At 36.3% G+C, this 25,323-nt stretch overlaps 1 protein-coding gene across 5 annotated transcripts in view; it reads left to right on the top strand.

The window, feature by feature from the left end:
• LOC133528258 (maternal protein pumilio) overlaps positions 1 to 25,323 on the top strand; it is a 476,367-nt gene that overhangs the window by 15,199 nt on the left and 435,845 nt on the right. For 3 of the 5 annotated variants that reach the window (XM_061865583.1, XM_061865566.1, XM_061865575.1), the window contains exon 2: positions 2,037 to 2,534. In XM_061865583.1, the coding sequence (XP_061721567.1) occupies positions 2,037 to 2,534 (498 nt within the window). Of the gene's footprint in view, positions 1 to 2,036; positions 2,535 to 15,821; positions 16,101 to 16,580; positions 16,715 to 25,323 lie in introns of those variants that run through there. The other 2 variants (XM_061865591.1, XM_061865602.1) reach the window with 2 other exon arrangements.

The following is a 25,323-nucleotide window of genomic DNA, read 5'->3' as shown; positions in this document are numbered from 1 at the left end:
TATAAACTTGAACATATAAAAAAAATCAAAAGTTAGTCACCGGGCGAGATTCGAACACGTAACACTCGTTTATAGGGATTGCAAACCGGATTGATTTTCTATCCGGCCGGATCCGGCCGGATTTGGACCATAACCCGGCCGGATCCGGTTTGGTATAGGGATATCAAAGTTAATTAAATGACATATTTTTCTAGTTTTTTTGCGTAATACGTATTACTAAATATATATTTTGAAGTTAATAAATAACTTCTTCACAATAAAATAACCCTTAGTAGTAAAAAGTGTGACATTGTCAATATCACTTAAAAACCAAAATATGAAATTGGTCATTTATTATATATAACCATTCACAAGTGCTCAAATTTTCGTTTACAATTATAAATTTGATTAGTTTCCAACGCCCGGTAATGGGATGTGAGGTGGGAATTAAACTTCTTGAAAAGACAAGTTTTCGTAACTTTCCTTGATTGAATTCTTTGTAACGTTGACATCCATCCGTTAATTTGCAGAAAATTATATTGGTCAAATTATAGGGAATGGAACACGACATGACGATCTCATGCGAAAAATAATAGAGTGTAGGATTGAAATCCATCGCGGAAAGGGACTCCCTAAGAAAAGTTACATGGATCAAATAAAGAATTGGCTAGACGTAGAGTAGCATGTACCAAGAAGGAAATTGCTTAAGATTGGATGAAATTGTAAATACAAAAGATTCTCTCTCAAATTTGAATAGAAAATAAACAATATTTTATCATATATATATAAAATCGAAGTAAACTAAACATTATCAATGCTATCATTTCATTTCATACATTCATTTTCAATACAAACTTACAATCATATATTCATTCACACATGTAACACATATTGATTAGCCCAACTCTAATCGGTTGAGTACCGCCGACTTAATCCTGCTCATTTGTTTACTTTTAATGTCCTATCACAACATTATGACACGCTTTTCTTCTCTTTAGCATAAATTACACATGCCTTCCATGGCATCTCCATCGTTTAATTTTTCCTTCTATTACAGTATTTATGTAATCGTCATATCGTGCCACCAACATGAAAGGCAACTTCTGTTCCCAGTCATCGTCATAATAAATATATTTTTATTTAACTAAATTTAAACTTTTTCATTCGTTTTATACTCTGTTCAACTTCATACCTCTCATCCGTCGCCTTTTCCTCATCTAAACCGCACAGTGCGGGCTGTATTTAGGCGTTTTTTTTTATTTGACCGGATCCGGTGATTTTTACCGGATCCGGTGGCTCCTGACCTGAAAAGTGCCGGATCCGGCCGGATTACCGGATCCGCCGGACCGGATTGCAATCCCTACTCGTTTAGCAGTCCGCGTCTTAACCCGCTGGATTAGACGGACAGTGGCCGGTAATACGAAATTAGCGACCATATTCTGCGTCGAAAGAAAAACGCATGAAAACTCGAAAACACGCGTTTTCCCAAACATAAGAATAATCTAGATAGATTGTAAACCCCCAAAAACCCCCATATACCAAATTTCAGCGAAATCGTTAGAGCCGTTTCCGAGATCACAGAAATATATATATATAAATAAATATACAAGAATTGCTCGTTTAAAGGTATAAGACATTAATAAGTACAAAAATGCATGTATGGAGTGAAGTGAGCACTCTATGCTTATTTATTTCTCTATGCAACGACTTAACCAAATATAAGACGAAACCCCTTTTCATACAAACGTTATCCTCATATTCCTCTCTGGATTTATGGACAATATTGAAAATATTTTGACACATCTTGCCACACCACAGATATGCCCCTACGTTTGATTTTTAGGGTTACGACTCGGTTACGGTCACATCGCTATTTTTGAGTTAGAGGCATTTAACAATTTGTATATATATATAATTAAAAAGTATTGTATATAAAATTAAAAATTCAGAAAGTCGAGCCTTGGTGTTTAAACATTAGGTATATCGATTTTAGGCACTCTGATATTGGAACTCTCTCCTTTATTAACTGAATTAATAATACAAGTTTTTTGTTACAGAATCAAGACAAGTGGAAGAATCCCATTCCTGTGGCCATTAATAACATGCATCACCAAGCTCCGGTGCAGATCAAAAATACTCAAACGAACCCGCAGCAATATATAAATCAGGCTATTGCTTCATCCGTTGGAAATTTGGCAATGAATCCGTCAGCTATTGGTAGTCACCCGCAACACCTGACGTCCACCATGGTTCACACCCAGCTGGCTCCACTACAGAATCACAACATGGGGAATAACTTAGCTATACAAAGCAATGCCATGATGATGCCACCCCTCCAGGGCATACAAAATGCACCGCAATTAGGCCAACAGGGTCTTTATGACATACACCAACATCACGGGAACCCCATGCAAGCCATGAATGGTATGGGCAAAAGTGCAGAACACCTTATGTATCTCAGTCAGGCGGGTATGTTAGCACCGGGTACAAATCAATTCTTACAACAAGGACAAAACCAGCTTGGCCTGACTCCTGTAGCTGCCATCCGAAATCAGGTTGGTCCAAATTTAATTAACTGACACGATCAGTATATCGTGAGTAGTAAGTATCGTCAGTATATGTCCGAATGTTATCCTATTCGCCACCATATCAATGAAGTAATAAACGCCACGTCAAAAATTGTACGTATACAAACCTGACCAAAACCACGACTTGATATGAAGTACACGAAGGGCACGAAATGTATTGACTTTATGTCAAGATAATGGCGGCGAAGAGGTTAATGAACTTAAAAAAAAACGTTATTTATATCTGTTGAACACCGGAAAATATAAAAATACTATTATAAATCTTCGCATTATTTTATTTAAAAAATATTAAAATTATTTATAAAATTTGAGCAGTTGAAACGCTAAAGCCCCGTATTCATTGTAAACATTTGTTGAGCAACCTTGTTTAATCAACATGTTGCTGAGTTGCTGGCAACATGTTGCAGGCAACACTGGGTGTTGCAGAGTTGCTGACTGCGTGTTGCAGTGTTTTCGCTTGTCGATCAAAAACATCAGTTGATCAACTCATGTTGACGTGTGCATACAGTTCTTGCAACTTTTCCAATAAACATGGCGATGGCGGTAGTTTGGGACAACGACAAAATAATGCAATTAATAGATCTCTTTCAACCGAAAAGTGTGCTATGGGATTAGGGAATGCAAAAACCGGTTTTTTCTTCGGTTTTACCACAAAAAAAAACCGAAACCGGTTAAAACCGGTTCCGGTTTTTAGAATCAACAATTCTTAAATTCATCGCCATGGAATAAAGAAAAGATTGCTTCACGTGTAAAAACGAATGCTAGTATAGTACGAGGGTTGCTACTCATATATCCGGAAACAAAAAAACAAACGTACACGGCTGAAAATGGTTTTATTGTTTTTCAAAGTATTCCCCTTGATGATCTATGCATTTTTGCATTCGTGTGAACCAATTTTTGACGCACTTCTGACACTCCGCCTGAGGTACCTCCATAACGTGTTGTTTCAATGCGTCGACAGCATCTTCAGCGGTCGAAAATCGTTGACCGCGTAATTTATTTTTTATATTGGGAAATAAATAAAAATCATTGGGTGCCAAATCAGGGCTGTACGGCGGTACACCCGTTAATTCCACATTGTGACCTTCCAAAAATAGAGTTGTTTCGCGTGACGTATGACAGCTGGCAATGTCATGATGAAGAATGATTCTTCGTCGCTGGTTAGTTTTACGAATTTGTTCAAATACTTCCGGTAAGCAAATGGTCGTGTACCAATCTGAATTAACCGTTTTACGGTTTTCTAGTGGCACTGTAGCTACATGGCCATTAATACCGAAGAAGCAGGCCACCATTTGTTTCAATGTACTTTTTGCACGAGTAACTTTCGTAGGGTTCGACTCATTTTGAAACACCCATACCGTTGATTGTTGCTTCGTTTCGGGATCGCATGCAGATCCAGGATTCGTCACCTGTATAGATGTTATAAACGGCCTTTGAGTCACCACGGTTATATTTTTTTAACATTCTATTGCACCATTCAACGCGAGTATCTTTTTGCTCCTTACTTAAGTTGTGCGGTATCCAAAGCGAACAATTTTTTTTTACAGCTAAATGATCATGTAATGTGCTATTAATGCTAGTCATAGAAATACCCAGAGTCGACTCTATCTCGCGGTACGTAACATGTCGGTCGTCCATTATAAGTTTTCGCACAGCCTCAATATTTTGTGGTACAACGACCGATTTCGGGCGACCTGCCTTAACTTCGTCCGTAAGCATACTACGTCCACGATTGAACTCACTAAACCAGTGATACACAGTAGTTTTAGATGGAGCTTCATCACCAAAAGTTGAAGTTAGTTGATCTATGCAATGTTGTTGCGTTAAACCACGCCGAAAATCATAATAAATCATAGCACGAATATTTTCACGAGTGAGTTCCATTCTTGCAGCGAGATGACATTTAAAACCCGTCAAAAACAAAACACTAGCGTTAATAAGAAAGAAAAAATATACCGGCCAGTACTTAAACAAGTTCAAATTTTACCATGGAGGTCAAATATACTATTTAAGAAGATTGTAATCCCGGTTTCCGGATATATAAATAGCAGCCCTCGTATATACACGATTTAATCACGAAATTAAAGACAGAATATCTGACTATTTTACTGAGTTAATGTTATTTGTAACTAGGAATAGGAACAAACCAATTATATTAAATTATTTTTTTGGTTTGTTGATCAAACTAACACAACACCACATTATTTGATTTGATGTCGATTCAACCGGTTTAGGACCGATTTACACCCCTATAATGAATAAAACATGCAACTTAGTTAAATAAATAAAAAAACCGAAACCGGTTTTTTCAAATTCTAAAAACCCGGTTTTGGGTTTCCGTAAAAAAACCGGTTTTAACCGGTTTTTTCGGTTCCGGTTAAAACCGGTTTGCATTCCCTATATGGGATTCGTCAAAAAAGGAATATAAAGATAAAAATAAGAAAAACGATGCATGGGACGAGATTTACTAGCCTAAACTTGCCAAAAAAGGACGTGGAAACTAAAATGCATGTACACGTACGCAGTTCACGAGGGAAAAAAAGAAGATTTCGGCCAAAAAAACTACGGGTGCAACTAATAATATGACTAAATTCACGCAGTCTGCGGTGTGGACAGGAGGTCATGCCGTAAACAAAGTTTCCCGCAACTTTGTGCCATTTCATCAAAAAAATTGATCAACTGTTGCTCAACAAATGTTTACAATGAATACGTGGCTTAATAATTATTGGCGCGAATTCTACAGAGCCGATGACGTCACTCGTTGGACACAGTTGACGTTTATTACTAATGTTGTTCGTGTATTTCAGCTACTCGACACTTATTATCCGTTTTATTATTTTTAAATACCATAGATGAACCTAAAAACCATTCTATGCCATCAAAAACATAACTTGTAAACAAAACAAGTCTTGCAACTCAGTTCTTCTACCGTAAAAAGTTGTGAGATCCATGTAATACGAGGGTTGATTGAAAAATTCGCGGCCTGGCCAGTTAAAAAAAAACTTTTTTCTTTTTTCTGCCGCCATTTTGAACTGTCATTATTCAACTGTCTTCCCGCGAAATTTCAATTGGCGTCTATATTTAAAAGCAATTTTACGGCATATTTAAAGTTACGTGTCGGTAGATATCGTGAAAATGGAGAAATTAGAGCAGCGTGCTGTGATTAAATACCTGCATAAAAAAGGATTGACACCGAAGCAAAGGGTCTAGCAGGCTAAGCGAACAAGAAGTGCCCCCAACGACGGATTTTGTCGATATTTCTGGTAGTGTATTGTTAGGTCCTAAGGTCCTAAGGTCCATGCTTAACATCAGACCTCGATTCTCTTTTGTTTGCGAGTTATTCAGGATAACGTAAAATAATTAGAGTATCATTGAAAGTGTCATATTTTATAAACGATTCAAGTTACGTGAACCAAACAAAATTATATTTGATAACAATAAAAAAAACTACAAAATGCATATTTTTTACCAGCATCCTGTCCTTAAACTTCATTGCAAAAAATAAAAATATTTTTTTCCTTCCAATTTTTTTTTTACTTTTCGCGGAGTTACACCTCCAAAAAAAATATGCATGAGTAGCCACTAATTCCCACTACATACACATATAAAAAGATTTGCACAAATGTTCGTGCTTCATGTCAAAAAAAAAAAGATTCTCCAATAAAATCCTCCGATTCTGCAAAGAGGCCAAAAAACGTATGGGTTTTGTTAAGCGGCAGACCAAGCACTTTTCAAATAGACGAGCTCTGGATCTGTTATACTATTCATATATAAGAAGTAAACTAGATTGTAACGCCATTGTATGGAACCCTTACGAGGACAAATATGTCCTAACAGTTGAAAAAGTACAAAAATCCTTTGCAAGATATTTGTTTAAGAAAATGTATTTTTACTATCCGTATCTGTATCCAACCCCGTACGTATTGGGCATGGTGGGATACCAGACACTTGAAGCTCGAAGAAAGGTAGCCTTGGTACGGTTCTTTCTTCATTTACTACGAGGTCAGACATATAACAGGTACCTCTTAGCGCAAATATCTTTCAACGTTCCACCTGTTTCAAGGCACAATCTCCGTCCTCGTAAACTACCCTTACTTAACCTCCCGAACACCAGTACCAAGTCGAATTCCCACTTACCTCTCTACCGAGCTCTAAAGCTTATTAACGGCATATTGACCCAGGACGATTCATTAGACCTATTTTCGACTCCTGAACCGAGATTCTTAGTGAAAGGTGACTATATCAATATTAAAAATCTTTTAAGTTTTAAATAAATAAATTGACTTTGCAATCTCCCCTGTCTGTACGGTAATGTACTCAATGCCAATTATGGATCTACTGACGTCTGTTTTTAGAAATCCGTTCGATAATTTAGGCGCTAGAAAAAAAGATTTGATATTCGGGGTCCTCTCAAGGCGGCTGTACTGATTTTTCTTTAATAAAACAAGTGTAAGGGTGCCTTTCCACCAAAGATGTGCTATGCTTGCTATGCTATGTTTTGCATACATTTGAAACGCAGCTACAGCTACGTTTCAAATGTATGCAAAACATAGCATAGACGTGTGCGCCGCGCCGGCGGGATTTTTTGCCACGCCGCCGATAAATGATCGGCGTGAAATCGGCGTGACCTTGAGTGTTGTTAATTACATTCCAAGTTGTTATTTGGATTACAATATGGATTTTTTGAAGTTAAAACTTCTTTAGCGGCGCTGTGCACTTTTTGTGACGGGGAAAAAATGTTAAACTCGCGTCAGGTCACGTGACCGTTAGTCGCGTCAGGTCACGTGACTGTCAGATTGAAAATTCGTAAGACGGACACGTGACATCATGGTCACGTGCAAATTGAATATCATCGAAGCCCGGTTACTTTTGAAAAATCGTATCTCATTCAAGTGTGACATTTTATTTTCTTCATAATCAAAGTGCTGTCATAACGGTTAAAGAGCTTTAACACATTCACTGCCAGACGAAAAACGGGACGCTACCCCAGGAACTGGGCAATATATATAAGCGCCCACCAGGCGGGCGCCCCTGCGTGCGCCAGGGCTCTGCTAAGTTTCATAGTCAAACATTCTAGTACTTTTATTTTGTTAGTACGGATCTACTCACGCCCTTCACAACGTGATGCATTTACAAAGGGATTATTAATGTAAGTAATCATAAATTAAACCATTTAATCCGCGGCCAAAATTAATTATAATTTGACGCGGATTATCGGGTCGTGCATATACATAGGTTAGTCTCCAATTTGTAATTTAAGATATTAAAAAGTAATTGATCCATGTCTATATTGTCTATAAATAATATTATAGCTAATAAGTAAATAAATCTCTGCCAGTGTCAACCCTGCGATATGCCTGTGAAGATGTGCGCTCACCAGGTGGGTTCTTTGCCGTAGACGGTAGTCGTCTATAGCTGTGTATACAGTGAACTCCTGCAGCGGGTTGTCCGGCATCCGAGTAAAGTTTACGAGCGCCCACCTGGTGGGTTCCTGGCAGTGAATGTGTTAATCTTCGTTAGTTGTGTTGTATTGTATCTTAGTGTTGTTGGGTGTCCATGATTGTAGATACTCAAATTTTTCCTTACCAAAAAGTTAAATAACAGAAAAGAAGCGTGATTGTTTTACTTAAGTAATATAATGGTGAACGATTCATTAACATTTACTGATTGTGTAGGTTGTAGTCCTGCTTATGAATTACTCTGTATATGTCATATATCAGCACTAAAATTTATTTACGTAGGTATAATAAAGTCTTTTATAATACTGCTACTCAATTTCTCCAAAATATCAAAAATGCACAACGTTAATATTCAAGTTTTCACTTCTGCCGGCACTCCTGGAGTGCAACCCGTTTTTTGTATTATATTAATTATATATATGTTACAGTTGTCAAATATACATCAATTGTTAATGCAATGCAACAGAATAGCCAGTTGCACAAACTATTTGACACACCGATTAAAGTAACTGAGTAATCCTCAGTATTCATAATCAAGAAAGATGAGAGAGCGATATATGAAGTAGGATTTTTGCCTGTTAATTGTGAATCTTATACCTTTAAACGAGCAATTCTTGTATATATATATATTTCTGTGATCTCGAACACGGTTCTAACGATTTCGCTGAAAGGGTCTAGCAGGCTAAGCGAACAAGAAGTGCCCCCAACGACGGATTTTGTCGATATTTCTGGTAGTGTACTGTTAGGTCCTAAGGACCCTCCATGCTTAACATCAGACCTCGATTCTCATTTGTTTGCGAGTTATTCGGAATAACGTAAAATAATTAGGGTATCATTGAAAGTGTCATATTTTATAAACGATTCAAGTTACGTGAGCCAAACAAAATTATATTTGATAACAATAAAAAAAACTACAAAATGCATATTTTTTACCAACATCCTGTCCTTAAACTTCATTGCAAAAAATAAAAATAAAAATTTCCTTCCAATTTTTTTTTTACTTTTCGCGAAGGTACACCTCCAAAAAAAATATGCATGAGTAGCCACTAATTCCCACTACATACACATATAAAAATATTTGCACAAATGTTCGTGCTTCATGTCAAAAAAAAAACGATTCTCCAATAAGTAGGTAGTCACTGGCATTATATGTACAGATAGAAGTACCAGTGCAGTTTGAAGATTAGTGTGTAGGTATACAAACTCTTCTAATAAATCTATTTGGAGTGCATCAACGATGACGTGTCAGCTTTGATAACATCTGACACATAATATTATCTGCATTTGTTTTTTGCATTTTGTAGTGGAAAATGGAAAACATTAAGTACAAGTCTTGTAAAAAATCATTAAAAAATATCAGTGGGAAACAAAAATGCATAGAAACAGAGCAAGAGGCTGATTTATATAGCAAATGCACTAATATGTTAATTTGCATAAATGATTTATTGTGTGGTAAGTGTCGGCTTTTAGTGTATAAACATAAAGCAGTAGCATCAACTTCTGCGAGTACATGCACAACAATTGGCGATGCTGGCTCTTCGTCTGCAACCTACTGCTTTATGTTTATACACTAAAAGTCGACACTTACCACACAATAAATCATTTATGCAAATTAACATATTACTGCATTTGCTATATAAATCAGCCTCTTGCTCTGTTTCTATGCATTTTTGTTTCCCACGGATATTTTTTAATGTTTTTTTACAAGACTTGCATTTAATGTTTTCCATTTTCCACTACAAAATGCAAAAAACAAATGCAGATAATATTATGTGTCAGATGTTATCAAAGCTGACACGTCATCGTTGATGCACTCCAAATAGGTTTATTAGAAGAGTTTGTATACCTATACCTACACACTAATCTTCAAACTGCACTGGTACTTCTATCTGTACATATAATGCCAGTGACTACTTATTGGAGAATCGTTTTTTTTTTTGAGCTGAAGCACGAACATTTGTGCAAATATTTTTATATCTGTATGTAGTGGGAATTAGTGGCTACTCATGCATATTTTTTTGGAGGTGTACCTCCGCGAAAAGTAAAAAAAAAATTGGAAGGAAAAAAATATTTTTATTTTTTGCAATGAAGTTTAAGGACAGGATGTTGGTAAAAAATATGCATTTTGTAGTTTTTTTTATTGTTATCAAATATAATTTTGTTTGGTTCACGTAACTTGAATCGTTTATAAAATATGACACTTTCAATGATACCCTAATTATTTTACGTTATCCTGAATAACTCACAAACAAAAGAGAATCGAGGTCTGATGTTAAGCATGGAGGGTCCTTAGGACCTAACAGTACACTACCAGAAATATCGACAAAATCCGTCGTTGGGGGCACTTCTTGTTCGCTTAGCCTGCTAGACCCTTTGGTATATGGGGGTTTTTGGGGGTATACAATCGATCTAGATTAGTCTTATGTCTGGGAAAACACGTGTTTTCGAGTTTTCATGCGTTTTTCTTTCGACGCAGAATATGCTGCCAGGGATCAGCATCAGCTCTATCTTGAATACTACTCTCCAAGTGCTCATCAAGACGAGTCGGATGACCATAACAGCGTGGTGCCTATGTTGCACCAAACCTGAGTTCCACTAGGTATTGCGAGGGTTCAGCATCAACTCTATCTTGGATACTGCTCTCCTAAGTGCTCATCAAGACGAGTCTCATGGCCAAAACGGCGTGTGTCTATGTTGCACCAAACCTGAGTTCCAATAGGTACTGCCAGGGTTCAGCATCAGCTCTATCTTGGGTAATGCTCTAATAAGTGCTCATCAAGACGTTTTAGATGACCAAAACAGCGTGTACCTATGCTGCACCAAACCTGAGTTTCATTAAGTAATACCAAGGTTCAGCATCAGCTCTATCTTGTATACTGCTCTCCCAAGTGCTCATCAAGACAAGTCGGATGACCAAAACAGCGTGTGCCTATGCTGAACCAAACCCGAGTACCACTCGGTACTGCCAGGGTTCAGCATCAGCTCTATCTTGGATACAGCTCTCCCAACTGGTCATTAAGACGAGTCGGATGACCGAAACAGCGTGTGCCTATGTTGCACCAAACCTGAGTTCCACTAGGTACTGCCAGGGTTCAGAATCAGCTCTATCTTGGATACTGCTCTTTCAAGTGCCCATCAATACGAGTCGGATTACCAAAACAGCGTGTGCCTATGTTGCACCAAACCTGAGATCCACTAGGTACTGCGAGGGTTCAGCATCAGCTCTATCGTGGATACTGCTCTTCCAAGTGCTCATCAAGACGAGTCGGATGACCAAAACAGCGTGTGCCTCTGGTACACCAAACCTGAGTTCCACTAGGCACTGCCAGGGTTAATCAGGAGGATGAGTAATATATACTCAAAAGTTCAGTCTTGTAGACCCTTAATCCCTTGGACGCCTTTTATATAATTACGACATTTATTCTCTTTAATTGTTAATTAATAATTTTTTTTAACAATTTTCATTAACAATTTATTGAATTTGTGATGGTTTGTGAAGCAATTGATTTTAATGCAAATTAATGTTAATTGCAATTAATTATTAATTTTCCTTAATTGTTAATGGTTAATTTAATTGCATTAACGTTCGGCAAATACTGGCTTTAATGTGCTTACTCCATATTTTGATAGGGAGCGTGCATGAACTATAGGAGGGGCAGCACAGGAGCCGTCAGATTTTTGGCGCGAGGCGTAAATGTGATGTTTTTTGTTTCGATGTAGCCCACAAGATGGCAGAACCTACTATGCACAAGAAAACACTTGACGTGTAACTGTGCCTGTTTATGGTTCCGATTCAGACCACAAGATGGCAGACCCTCCAACGCGCACGGTCCCTATAGAGTACGTAGATTTTGAGTAAAACGCGAATTGCTCCAGGACTGAACTGCGATGGAAGAAATTTAAAGTAAACATCTCCGTCGCGCCGATGGGGGCGGCTGCTTAAATTATTGCGATAAGGACAACTATCCTCCTCCAATACTTAATTAATCGTAACTAAATTTAATGTTACGTAATAAACAGAATGTGAAAGAAAATATCCCACCAAAACATTTTCATGTAAAATGTTGCCAAGACGAAACCATAAGGCTCGCACTGTCAAAAAGTTATCAGATTTCATGTAGAGCCAACCTTTTAACTTTTTAAGCCCTTACTTCACAAAGTCTACACCTTAGTCAAAATACGTATGTGGCTATTAGTCCGTTATACTACTAACAACACGGAGCACAACTCTGTTTACTGCGATCTTGGAAGATGGCTGCGATTCCTCGAGGTTCCCAAATGTCAAATGTGCACACATGAAAAAGGGGCCTTTAATTTACATAAATACCAAATTTCAGGACTGTCCAAGAAATTTCGAGGTTTGTTCTATTCCGATTGTGCTATGTTGAAAAAATATACACATAAAAAATCTAAGGCCTGATTCGTAACGGATTAGAAAAATCTGTATCTGTCAGCTTAGTGGTTTAATGGACAAAAATATATGATATTATATTATAAAAACAGTATAAAATTATTATCTCGCGACTATTATTGAAATTCTACGTTTTCTCCCACTCTTGCCGCAATTTTTGTCGAATGCCCTCCATCAGCCGTGCGACAGTGTCATTAGCCACTTTCCTGCTCGCTGCGTTCCACTTTCTCAGGAAGTCTTGCTGATTGTTGGCAGTCTTACCTGTCTTACGTAAGATTCTTTTGACCAGAGCCCAATACCTTTCGATAGGGCGGCACTATGGAATATTTGGCGGCTTCAGTGCTTTATCATGTTGCTTGAGAAAGTTTAGGGTGTCCGTTGCATAGTAGGCTGTAGCTAGATCTGGCCAAAATAAGGCCGAGGAATCGTGTTTTAGAATGAATGGTATTAACCGTTTCTTCAAGCATTCATTGATGTAAATATCTTTTTCAACACACTTGCTTAAAAAAGACGTTTTTATTCCACCGATTTTTGGCTCATAATCCTAGATATTAAACATGCCTGCTTTTTCAGTATATTATAACACTCGTGCTTTTTCATTATATTATCCGACTGAGTTAAGAAGGTAACTGATTGCTAATAATATGCATGGAAACGGAGACTTCTTAATTTGGTCGTGTAATACTTTTTTTAAACCTGTTAGTACAGAGAGGTTTTATCACACCAATCATAATTTATAGATTAAATTATCTTGTAAATTACATTAATGACTAATTTGATATCCATCCGTCGAATAGAACTACGAAAATATTAGCTTTTTACATTTTTTATATTGGCTGTTTGTCGATTTCATTCGCGCCTTTGCCTTGCGCGCGCATTGGAATCTTGCGTAAAAAAAAATAACGCGCCACTCGCGCCAGCCATTTTCCGTATTTGTCATAATATTAGAATAGTTTTGCATGTTTTTAGTTTATAATTTATGAATTGATGAAATCGCAGTTCTTTATTTATGGAAGAAGACAACATGCACTGTCGCACAGCACATGTCGTATGCCCCATTTTAATTGTGTACAAATTGATTGATAATTTTAAGACACGCGTCAGCCCTCAAAATCATATCCCTGAATACGAACAATGGCGCGTATGAAACTCAGGGACCGCCCTTCTAGGGATTGCAATCCGGTCCGGCGGATCCGGTAATACGGCCGGATCCGGCATTTTTCAGGAGCTACCGGATCCGGTAAAAATCATCGGATCCGATCCGGATCCGGTAAAATAAACGCCTAAATACAACACGCGCTGTGCGTTTTAGATGAGGAAAAGTCAACGGATGAGAGGTATGAAGTTGAACAGAACAAAAAACGAATGAAAAAGTTTAAATTTAGAAAGATAAAAATATATTAATTATAACGATGACTGGGAACAGAAGAGAATTTCTTCTTCTTTCGTGTTGGTGGCATGATATAACGATTACATAAATACTGTAATAGAAGGAACAATTAATTAAAGAATGGAGATGCCATGGAAGGCATTTGTAATTTATGCTAAAGAGAAGGTTAATGTTGTGATAGGAGATTAAAAGTAAACAAATGAGGTGAGAGTCAGAATGGCGGGTGTACCTACCTAAATAAAATTAAATGAAAACCATACCATATTTTTGTACCTAATTTGTACTATATAGTACCTCCTTTAAAAAATTTTGTACCTCACGGTACTTAAAGTTATCACCAAAAAACAGGTCACCCGCCATCCTGACAGTCAGAATGGCGGGTGTACTTTATTACGCTATGTTCCCGCGGTTATGTTAAGTTCAAATAACTCAGTAAATCATGTCTTAAAAAAGGCTAGGCGCCAATTCAAAGAAATCTTCCTAAGAAAAATCATTTTTAAGACATGATTTTCTGAGCTATTAGAACTTAACAGATTAAACATTAAAGGTACTAAATCCTGGCGTAATAAAAATAATTGTACCTTAGCGTTTTTTCTTAAAAATTAAATCGATAACTTGAAAAATTATAACGCCTGCAAAATTGTAATAGCAAGCAAAATATAAAATGAGTAAAACTTGAAAAGCACAAATAAAATGACTCATATTATAATTGAATATGAAGGTACAAAAAAGGTACAAAAATTTGGCTTTTATAGAATTTATCAATAACCACGGGAACATAGCGTAATAAAGTACACCCGCCATTCTGACTGTCAGGATGGCGGGTGACCTGTTTTTTGATCATAACTTTACGTACCGTGAGGTACAAATTTTTTTAAACGAGGTACTAAATAGTACAAATTAGGTACAAAAATATGGTATGCTTTTCATTTGATTTTATTTAGGTACACCCGCGATTCTGACTCTCACCAAATGAGCAGGATTAAGTCGGCGGTACTCAACCGAATAGAGTTGGGCTCATATTAAATATATGTGAATGAATATATGGTAATATTGATAATCTTGAGTTTTCTCCAATTATATATATGATAAAATATTGATTCTTTTCTATTCAAATTTAAAAGAGTATCTTTTGTCTTTACAATTTCATCCAATCTTATGCAACTTGCTTCATCTCGTGGTACATGCTACTCTACGTCTAGCCAATTATTTATTTGATCCATGTAACTTTTCTTAAGTAGTCCTTTTCCGCGATGGTTTTAAATCCTACACTATTATTTTCTCTCATCGTTCGTGTCGTGTCATCGTTTCATGTTGTGTTCTGTTCCCTATAATTTTACCAATATACTTTACTGTAAATTAAAAAAAGTTTAATTTTTAAATCATATAGTCTACTACTTTCTCAGACAAAAAAAATAAGACCAAAAAAAATTAAAATATAAGTGATATTGACATTGTAACACTTTTTACTAAGTTCTTTTTATTGTTAAGAAGTTATTTATTAACATCAAATTATAGAGATTTAGGAATACGTATTATGCAAAAAACTAGAAAAATATGTCATTTGATTAACACATACACCAAACCGGATCCGTTGCGGCCGGATTATGGCCAAAATCCGGCCGGATTATGGCCAAAATCCGGCCGGATAAATCAATCCGGTTTGCAATCCCTACGCCCTTCTCGCCCGCCGCCCCTCGCTCCCCTCACGGTTGCCCTGTCTAGACGCCTTCGTCGGCCGACTGTATTATTTCTTAAACTGTGACGAAACTCGAAAAGGCTTCCTATTTGACTACGGAACCCTAGAAAAATCGAAAGGCAATTAAAAAAAACTATGGTAATAGTTGTTGATTAGCACGCCCTCTACGTATATTGTACACGGGGTTGAGGCCTATTCTATTCGTTGGACGCTCCGCTTCGCCCAATGTTCGCCGGTCGCCCACCATTTGAGTGTTTGTGTATGGACCATTTTAGCGCAGGCGCTGTGGTCGGCGTACGTCCTTTGTTCGAAACAAATCAACATTGTAGGCTAGTTTGCCTATTCAGTTTGATTATTGTACTTTTTACGCTGAAGTGTAAGGAAAGCCGCAAAGCAATTATTCACAGTGTTTATATAGTGTAAATCAAGTGCAGTTAAATGTGAAAAGTGACAAGTTTCTTTCAGTATAAGCTTATTGTATTGGTGTACATGATTGAGCTTTTAGTTCGTTCGTATGAAACCTTTGAGTGATTTTTTTTTCGAAGCTGATGTTAAGGATATGGGCCCCGACATGGTAGGTTTGAGCATTATATTTGATAGATAAGACTATTAGGATGTTTCTTTAATTCATGGTGTCTGGTTATTTTTACATTTTTAACGCAACAGGTCAGTTTTTGTTTTGTTTACTTGTCACCGGCGTCGGCCATTTCTTGGTAGAGTTCAATTTACCTTGCTAAATTGAAACTCATTTAGTGGTGCTATTGTAAAACATTTTACTTATTAGAATGTGATTTCGCCAAACGATTTAAGCTTTTATACACAACTTCATTCATAAGATTTACAAAACACTGAATGCCTAAATTGTATGGATTGATTTCGTTGCCATCACGAACCAGTGTTGCCACTGTTGGCATATGGAATATGATGCTTAATTCGGACCAAGCTCGTCATAGACGGTGTGATAATTTAAACGTATTAATATACCTTAAGATACCGACAGATATAGTATAGCTAAGCACAACACACGCCAATGATACCAAAATATATATCGCTGTTTGTTTAGCACCTACATTGTGAGAGAGACGAAATATATCGTAATATATCGAGCTATATGTCGTAAGGTATCCTAAGATGCCTTGCTATAAGATACCAAAATATATAACTTTCGTGTGTGGACTCCGTGAAATGGTTCGTAAAATATATCGTAAGATGCTTTGCTCTATGATATCATTTGGTATATTTTTGCTCAGTCTGTGACTGGCTTAACTCAGCATGGCACTTGCAATGGTCATCATCATTGTCAAATTTCTATGAAAATATAATGATTATAATGACGCTCACTCTGTTCTGTTCTTATCAATGCAAATAGTTTAGACCGACTCTAGCCCTGTGTTGTGTACCTGAAAGAATGTTGTGGGCGCTACACTGTTTTTATATCCCACATATTTAGCTCTTTTTTATCTTTGGGATATTTAACAATTTCCAACCTTCACTGTGGTCACTTTAGAAATATACCAGAAAGGATTGGGTAGTAGATTGGCTAATCGAAATATTTTTTTACTTGTTAAAAATTTCGCTTTTGATTCAAGCTGTATTAAGTCAACAACTGTACTTTTTTTAAACAAATATCTATTCATTCAGGCTATACACGAACTCAATGTTGCATTTGATTTATCATAGAGTTCTAATGGCAAACTTTGGTCTCCATCATAAGATCAGCTTGATGTCATCACCAGTGATTGGCAACCTGTAGCATTTTATGTCAATTTAACATCAAACATTATGACCAGAGCCTGGAATTATTGTGGTATTTTGGAACTGTCATAAGGAGTTCTCATTTATCGACTCCTGATACATATTGATACAACACAAAATATTAAAAAAATATACCTTAATGCTGCTTACTATATGGGGGTTTACAGGGGCGAAAAATCGATCTAGCTAGGTCTTATCTCGGGGAAAATGCCCATTTTTGAGTTTTTATGTTTTCTGAACGAAGCTCAGTCTACCAGATATCATGGATATTTGACTGTAAACGGATAATATAAACAGATAATATTAAAATAATTACAACTTATTTCTTTTAAAAAAGCGGCCAAGTGCGAGTCGGACTCGCGCATGAAGGGTTCCGTACCATTTAAGACGTATTAAAAAAAAAATCTACTTGCTAGATCTTGTTCAACATTTTACCACTTTGGACACACATTTTACCACTTTGGAACTGTCTCTCGCGCAAACTATTCAGTTTAGAAAAAAATTATGTTAGGAACCTAAATATCATTTTTGAAGACCTATCCATAGATACCCCACACGTATGGGTTTGATGAAAAAAATTTTTTTTTAATGTATTGACGTATTAAAAAAAAACTATTCACTAGATCTCGTTCAAACCAATTTTCGGTGGAAGTTTGCATGGTAATGTATATCATATATTTTTTTTAGATTTTTCATTCTGTTATTTTAGAAGTTACAGGGGGGGGGGACACACATTTTTTCACTTTGGAAGTGTCTCTCGCGCAAACTATTCAGTTTAGAAAAAAATGATATTAGAAACCTAAATATCATTTTTGAAGACCTATCTATAGATACATAACACGTATGGGTTTGATGAAAAAAATTTTTTTTTTAAATTTTTATGACGTATTAAAAAAAAACTACTTACTAGATCTCGTTCGAACCAATTTTCGGTGGAAGTTTGCATGGTAATGTATATCATATATTTTTTTTAGATTTTTCATTCTGTTATTTTAGAAGTTACAGGGGGGGGACACACATTTTTTCACTTTGGAAGTGTCTCTCGCGCAAACTATTCAGTTTAGAAAAAAATGATATTAGAAACCTAAATATCATTTTTGAAGACCTATCCATAGATACCCCACACGTATAGGTTTGATGAAAAAAATTTTTTTTTTTAAATTTTTATGACGTATTAAAAAAAAACTACTTACTAGATCTCGTTCGAACCAATTTTCGGTGGAAGTTTGCATGGCAATGTATATCATATATTTTTTTTAGATTTTTCATTCTGTTATTTTAGAAGTTACGGGGGGGGGGACACACTTTTTACCACTTTGGAAGTGTCTCTCGCGCAAACTTTTCAGTTTAGAAAAAAATGATATTAGAAACCTCAATATCATTTTTAAAGACCTATCCATAGATACCCCACACGTATGAGTTTGATGAAAAAAGATTTTTTGAGTTTCAGTTCTAAGTATGGGGAACCCCCAAAATTTATTGTTTTTTTTCTATTTTTGTGTGAACATCATAATGCGGTTCATAGAATACATCTACTTACCAAGTTTGAACAGTATAACTTTTATAGTTTCGGAAAAAAGTGGCTGTGACAGAATCGGACAGACAGACGGACATGACGAATCTATAAGGGTTCCGTTTTTTGCCATTTGGCTACGGAACCCTAAAAAGAAACTAGTGGAATATTTATTACCACTAAAACATAATTTAAACATGAAAAAAAAAACATGCAATGAAAGAGATTGCCGTTTATCAATAAGATTGCTTGTTATTTACCCCTACTTTTAATATGTTGTATTCTACATTGTGTCAATATAGGTAATTAGTTATATTGAGAGTTAAAATAAAAATAAAAATAAAATAGCCTTTATTTACAGGACAAAGAACAGTACTACTATCTCTCTATTATCTCCCATCTTTTGTATTCTTTGCCTGCTTGCCCTTCGGCAAAGGCCTCCTCCAACCTTCTCCACTCTCTCCGATCTATTGCCACTCTGCTCCAGGTACGGCCAGCTACCTGCCCAATGTCACCATCCCATCGTAGCCGGTCAGTCTTCCGTACACCTATCATGCTCCTTTCCATGGCACGCTGGCAGCATGCTAGATGGGATGTAGTAGCTTTTGTCAGCGCCCAGGTCTGGCTACCATACATTAGGACGGGAAGAACACATGTGTTAAATAGTTTACCCTTTGTCTTAGAGTGGAGTTGTTTATCTTTGAAGACTTCTTTCAGGGACCAGTACCTTTTCCACCCGTTCACTATTCTTCTCTCTATTTCTTTCTCTATTGTTTCGTCAGGTGATATAATCTGACCGAGGTAAATGTATTCGTCCACATATTCCACTGTCATTTCTCCTATTTTAATGATGTTCTTCTCGCCATTTGTCATCACCTTTGTTTTTTCCAGGTTCATTGATAGTCCTACTTCTGTCCATATTCCATATTGAGAGTTGATAAATAAGAAGACCTTAATGTTACTTAAAACTGCCACCGGCCTCTGATTATGACTAATGAATAGGTCTGTGTTTAAATATTTCTTTTTCTTTTTTTAAGATTTATACATGATAAAGATTGTCCCCCATATTATGAGTCTCCTACCCTGGCCATTTTGTAATTGTAAAAATAATGTGTTTATGACTTAAATTATTGGAATTTTAATCCTAATTTGTGATGCATTTCATTATAAAAAAGTATGTGTTGCTTAAAAATAAAACCATAAACATATTGTTAAAAACATTTAATTTTTTATAGTAAATTTTCATATTTTTTTGTATGCTTGATATTGTCAATCAATTCCTTTTAAAATTGAGGTTCCATTTACATAAAGAAAATTACCTTTCTACATCAACTGATATGTGGCATGTACTTCATGATCATAATAGAAATGTTAATTATCTCGTGTAATTATACTATAAAGGCGAAAGACTTTATCAGAACAGAAGTACCTATACTAAGCATAATTATGTACAGTGCCATCTATCGGCAAATTGTCTAATTTGCGCGATGTAATGATCGTAGGTTGGTTTTTTGAGGATACCATCATAGTCTGGAGTAAACTGGCCTTTTTCGAGGAAAGTTGTCGACAGCTCTTCTACCTAAAGGTATTTATTATACCTACCTAAAGGTTGTCTGGAAGAGATCGCTTTTTAGCGATAAGACCGCCTGTTGTCTGCCTCTAAATTTAATTAATGGTTTATTTTTCTTGTATATTTTTACTGAGGTGTGCCAATAAAGAGTACTCTATCTATCTATCTATACCTAAAACGTATGGATATGCTCCTCGTTGTCTCCAGAAGACGAATTGACCGGCTTTAGTTTATGGAGAGAGGGGTACGGGTCGAAAAACAAGGGGGGGCCGGAGATAGCACCCGAATATCATTAATATTTATCCACATCTGGAGTCCTATGGGACCGATCGGTTCGTGTGAGGAGTCATTTGAAAGACATTTAAAGGTAATATTATTGTCTTAATAACCGTAGTCATAACTGTAGTCGTTCACAAAATATTTGAAAAAATATAATTTTTGACCATGCATGGATGGCATAAATACTGATATAGAATGCTAATTGGTAATATTGTTTGACAGTACAGTACTGTTCCCAAATGTGATGTGCTGGTATAGAAAATCGATAATGATAGTTTAATAGAGTAAATGATAGTTGAGTAATTAATCAGTAATTTTATTTATATCCAGGTCGGATCCCTTTGTCTGGCATAATTATTGAAAGTCATAATGTAATGATAGTCATATTATCATTTGTCATAACTCTGAATCTGTTAACTTTTCAGGAATTTCCTTAGGTTATAATTTTCATTAGGTTAGGTTTGTTTTATGGCAATCCTGAAAATTTACGCGTTTCTGAGAAAAACCAAATTATGTCTTAAGAGCCCTTAATCCTTGGAGCGTTCTCCGATTTCACGAAATAACGCTCGATAGATGGCGTTGGCGCTCGGTACGCGAGCGCCGGCAACGCGACGCGCGTTTCAATGCAGACTAGAATAATCTTGATAGTTTTCAATATAATTTCAAGCAACATTAATTTCATATGGGCACTCTTTATTTTATTGTATATGTAGTTTTTTTTTATGTACACTACTACTAAGTGTACAGACTACAGAGTGTACTATAACCCTTGCTCTTTATTCTGTCTCTTTCACACCAATGGAAAATGAAGAAGTTAGTAAATGACTGCAGGTATAAATAAAGTATATTAGTGCGATAGAGAGACAGATAGTGTTTCGTTGTCGTATCGTAAACGATTGGCATGTTGGCCACACACTTGCTTGGTGCCTAGCCAAAATACCAATCGTTTGCGTATATTAGTGCGATAGAGAGAGTAGTGTTTCGTTGTCGTATCGTAAACGATTGGCATGTTGGCTACGCACCCATGATACCTAGCCAAGAAGCCAATCGATTGCGCATATTATTGCGATAGAGAGACAGATAGTGTTTCCTTGTCGTATCGTAAACGTTTGGCATGTTGGCTACGCACCCATGCTGCCCAGCCAAGATGCCAATCGTTTGTGCATATTAGTACGAGAGCTGAATGCTATAGAGTTTCAGTGTTATTTGAAATCACGTTAGGGTTTGTATGATTATTTTTGACCCGAATGAAGTCCATCCAGGTTCTTATGATGGAGTCAGGAGTTGGTCACCAGAACTCCTAATCTACTCATTATAATTCCATCGTGCTTGGGCTCAAAAGATTTGCCCTGACGAACACCATCGATCTAGATGAGGTCCAGGGTCTCATGACGGAGTCAGGAGTTGGTCACCAGAACTCCCCAGAACTCCTAATCTACTCATCATAACTCCATCGAGTTTGGGCTCAATAGATTTACCCTCACGAGCACCATCAATCTAGATGAAGTCCAGGGTCTCATGATGGAGTCAGGAGTTGGTCACTAGAACTCCTAATCTACTCATTATAATTCCATCGTGTTTGGGCTCAAAAGATTTGCCCTGACGAGTACCATCGATCTAGATGAAGTCCAGGGTCTCATGATGGAGTCAGGAGTTGGTCACCAGAACTCGTAATCTATTTATCATAACTCCATCGTGTTTGGGCTCAATAGATTTACCCCGACAAACACCATCAAATTACCATTATGATGACTGATAAATTTACGGCAATGTAGGTCCCATAGCTACGATTTTTTTTTTATAGGTTAACATAAAGTTACAGTTTGCTATAATATTATTTTTAAAGCAAAATATGCGTACAATTTGCGGAAATAAAATATAATAAAACCCTGTTTTCGCTAAAAAAATGAAGAAAACTCGGAAGGTATTTTATCAGTTTTTTCAAATGAATCTTCGATCGTTAATCATTCCAGCCCCTCGTACGAGATATGTTGAATCAAATTGTAGTCATTCATGTACCAAATGATTCTTGTTTATAGCAAAATTGAGAACCGAAACGCCACATCTCACTGCAAAATTTGGAAAAAACTCCCAAAAAACCTCATTAAAAAAGAGGTTTAAAAGAGAAAATGAAAATTTGAACTGTTGGAGCCCCTAGTTTAGGAAACGATTATTTAAGTACGTTATCAGTTTTTGAATAAATACTAATAGTTACGTCGTAATCTTTAATGAAAAAGGAAGCATTTTACAAAATACGCTCGTCTGTAGGAATAAGGCCTCTTAACGAAAATGCGGACAAACAATACATTGACTTAAAACTTTATGGGAAACAATAGACACCCATTACAGGTAACTTAAGTTCTCACTACTAGTTGTAGTTTCATGTAGATTCATAGCTTCATGATTACGAGACTAGATAAAGTACTAAATATCTGTGTCCTTATTTGACCCACGTCTACACGTAAAACGTTTTCGAACCCACTCCGTACTTAATAATTTAAAATTTCCTTCAAAATCTGAAGCTTGTGGAGTTCATAGTGGTATTTGTCGCCGTACGCTCCAGGTTGCCAAATAAGTGACTACTAACTATTTGTTTAGGTAGTAATGATGGTTTATATAGATGATATTTTGAGCTTTAGATGGTGAATTGTAATATGGTGGTGTATAGGTGATAATCTACATAAACTTAAAAAGTAAAATGTGAACTGACAATTATTATTATTTATAGTTTCTATTTTTCTCCGTGAGCTTCTACGGATTATCGTCTTATCTATTGTTTAAAAACCGCAAAGGCGCGTGCCACTATGAAAAAATGGTCATGCCGCATAGGTAGCGTTTATTGAATTACTACTCTATTGAGCACGGAATAAGATTCATTATGAACTAATACAGAATTCTAACAGTTTAGCTGTCTGAACTCTATTGGTGCGTCTAAGGTAGGCGACTAAACGCTCTCAAACCAGCTTAACTTGTGACACTGCGATCCGAAACAAAGATACGTATTCGAAGACCTTGCTTGCACTGGTAATGCGAGCGCACGGCTAGCTAGCGCCAAGGAAGCAATGTTATGTTTCTCGAAGAGCAGGTAAAAAACGGCCGGATTTTCACACAAATATATTTGGGTGGTTTTACGTTCTTTAATTTAAAGAGATAAAAAAATGTTTTACTAAATGTTGTAGTCTATTATAAAAGTATATCTTTATTTTAATGTATTATAATATATAGGTATGTATTTAAAACTAACTTTAGGTAGTAATGATGGTTTATATAGATGATATTTTGAGCTTTAGATGGTAGTACCTGGGCGACGGTTATAACTATTAATTGTAATATGGTGGTGTATAGGTGATAATCTACATAAACTTAAAAAGTAAAATGTGAACTGACAATTATTATTATTTACAATCGATTTTAAACTTACAGCACTTGTCAGAGAGTAACGCCATCTATTGTCAATTTCTCTTATTACATAGGTCATTTTTTTACTAAATTAAACTTGTCTAAAACAATAAAAATTAATAAATTATATATAAACTTGAACATATAAAAAAAAACAAGTGTTAGTCACCGGGCGAGATTCGAACCCGTAACACTCGTTTAGCAGTCCACGTCTTGACCCGCTGGAGCAGACGGACAGTGACCGGCAACACGAAATTAGCGACCATATTCTGCGTCGAAAGAAAAACGCATGAAAACTCGAAAACACGCGTTTTCCCGAACATAAGACTAATCTAGATAGATTGTATACCCCTAAAACCCCCATATACCAAATTTCAGCGAAATCGTTAGAGCCGTTTCCGAGATCCAGGAAATATATATATATATATATATATATATATATATATATATATATATATACATATACAAGAATTGCTCGTTTAAAGGTATAATATATTTGCATTCATGGTCAAAATTTAGAACACTCAACAGGGTAATTTCTCATTATTTTACTGTTGCAGATGTTTGCATTTTCTGTGACAGCTTGAAGTAAAATCAAATGGTGAATAATAATAAGCAAATATGTAATTATTTTAGTGCATTATTTATGCCGGAGTTATCTGCGGTTTTATGATGGCGAAATAAATTACACTGTCTATTCAATAACGATATGTATTAACTAGTTGGTTACTAAGTTCTGTTACTCGATTTGCAACCTCATTATTTCAGTTAAAACAAATGCTACCGAAAAAATAAAAAATGACAATGTGGTGGATTTGTGAGCTATAATTATATATGACACATAACGCTTATCTCGTCATATCTATATGAATTGGGGCCTAAAAGAGAATCGTATCGCAGTAATTGCGTTGCACAAATGTGGGCACCCGCCAAACATGATTTTGAAGTTGCTTGAAAACCTAAAAATCAACAAACAATTTGTTTATCGCACAATTAATAGATACAATAGTACTCAGAGCTTCGATGACCGCAAGAGGTCTGGAAGACCACGCACCGTTTGGACTAGGGAATGATCGATTAAACTCGAACTCGAAACCGAAAATCGGTTAAAAACCGAGTAATCTGTAGGGACCTAGTTTAACTGGTCGTCCCATACTTACACTATGAAACGACCAATTACGTATTATAAGCTTTTTACGATTTATTCAAATACCACATGTTACGGCTGACATTAGGGCATCGTTGCTCTCTCGCGGAACTCGCGGTGGTAGCTATTAAAAC

This window comes from Cydia pomonella, chromosome 1, assembly GCF_033807575.1.
Source record: "Cydia pomonella isolate Wapato2018A chromosome 1, ilCydPomo1, whole genome shotgun sequence".
NCBI classification, from domain to species: domain Eukaryota; kingdom Metazoa; phylum Arthropoda; class Insecta; order Lepidoptera; family Tortricidae; genus Cydia; species Cydia pomonella.
This window is presented reverse-complemented; position numbering and strand designations above follow the sequence as displayed.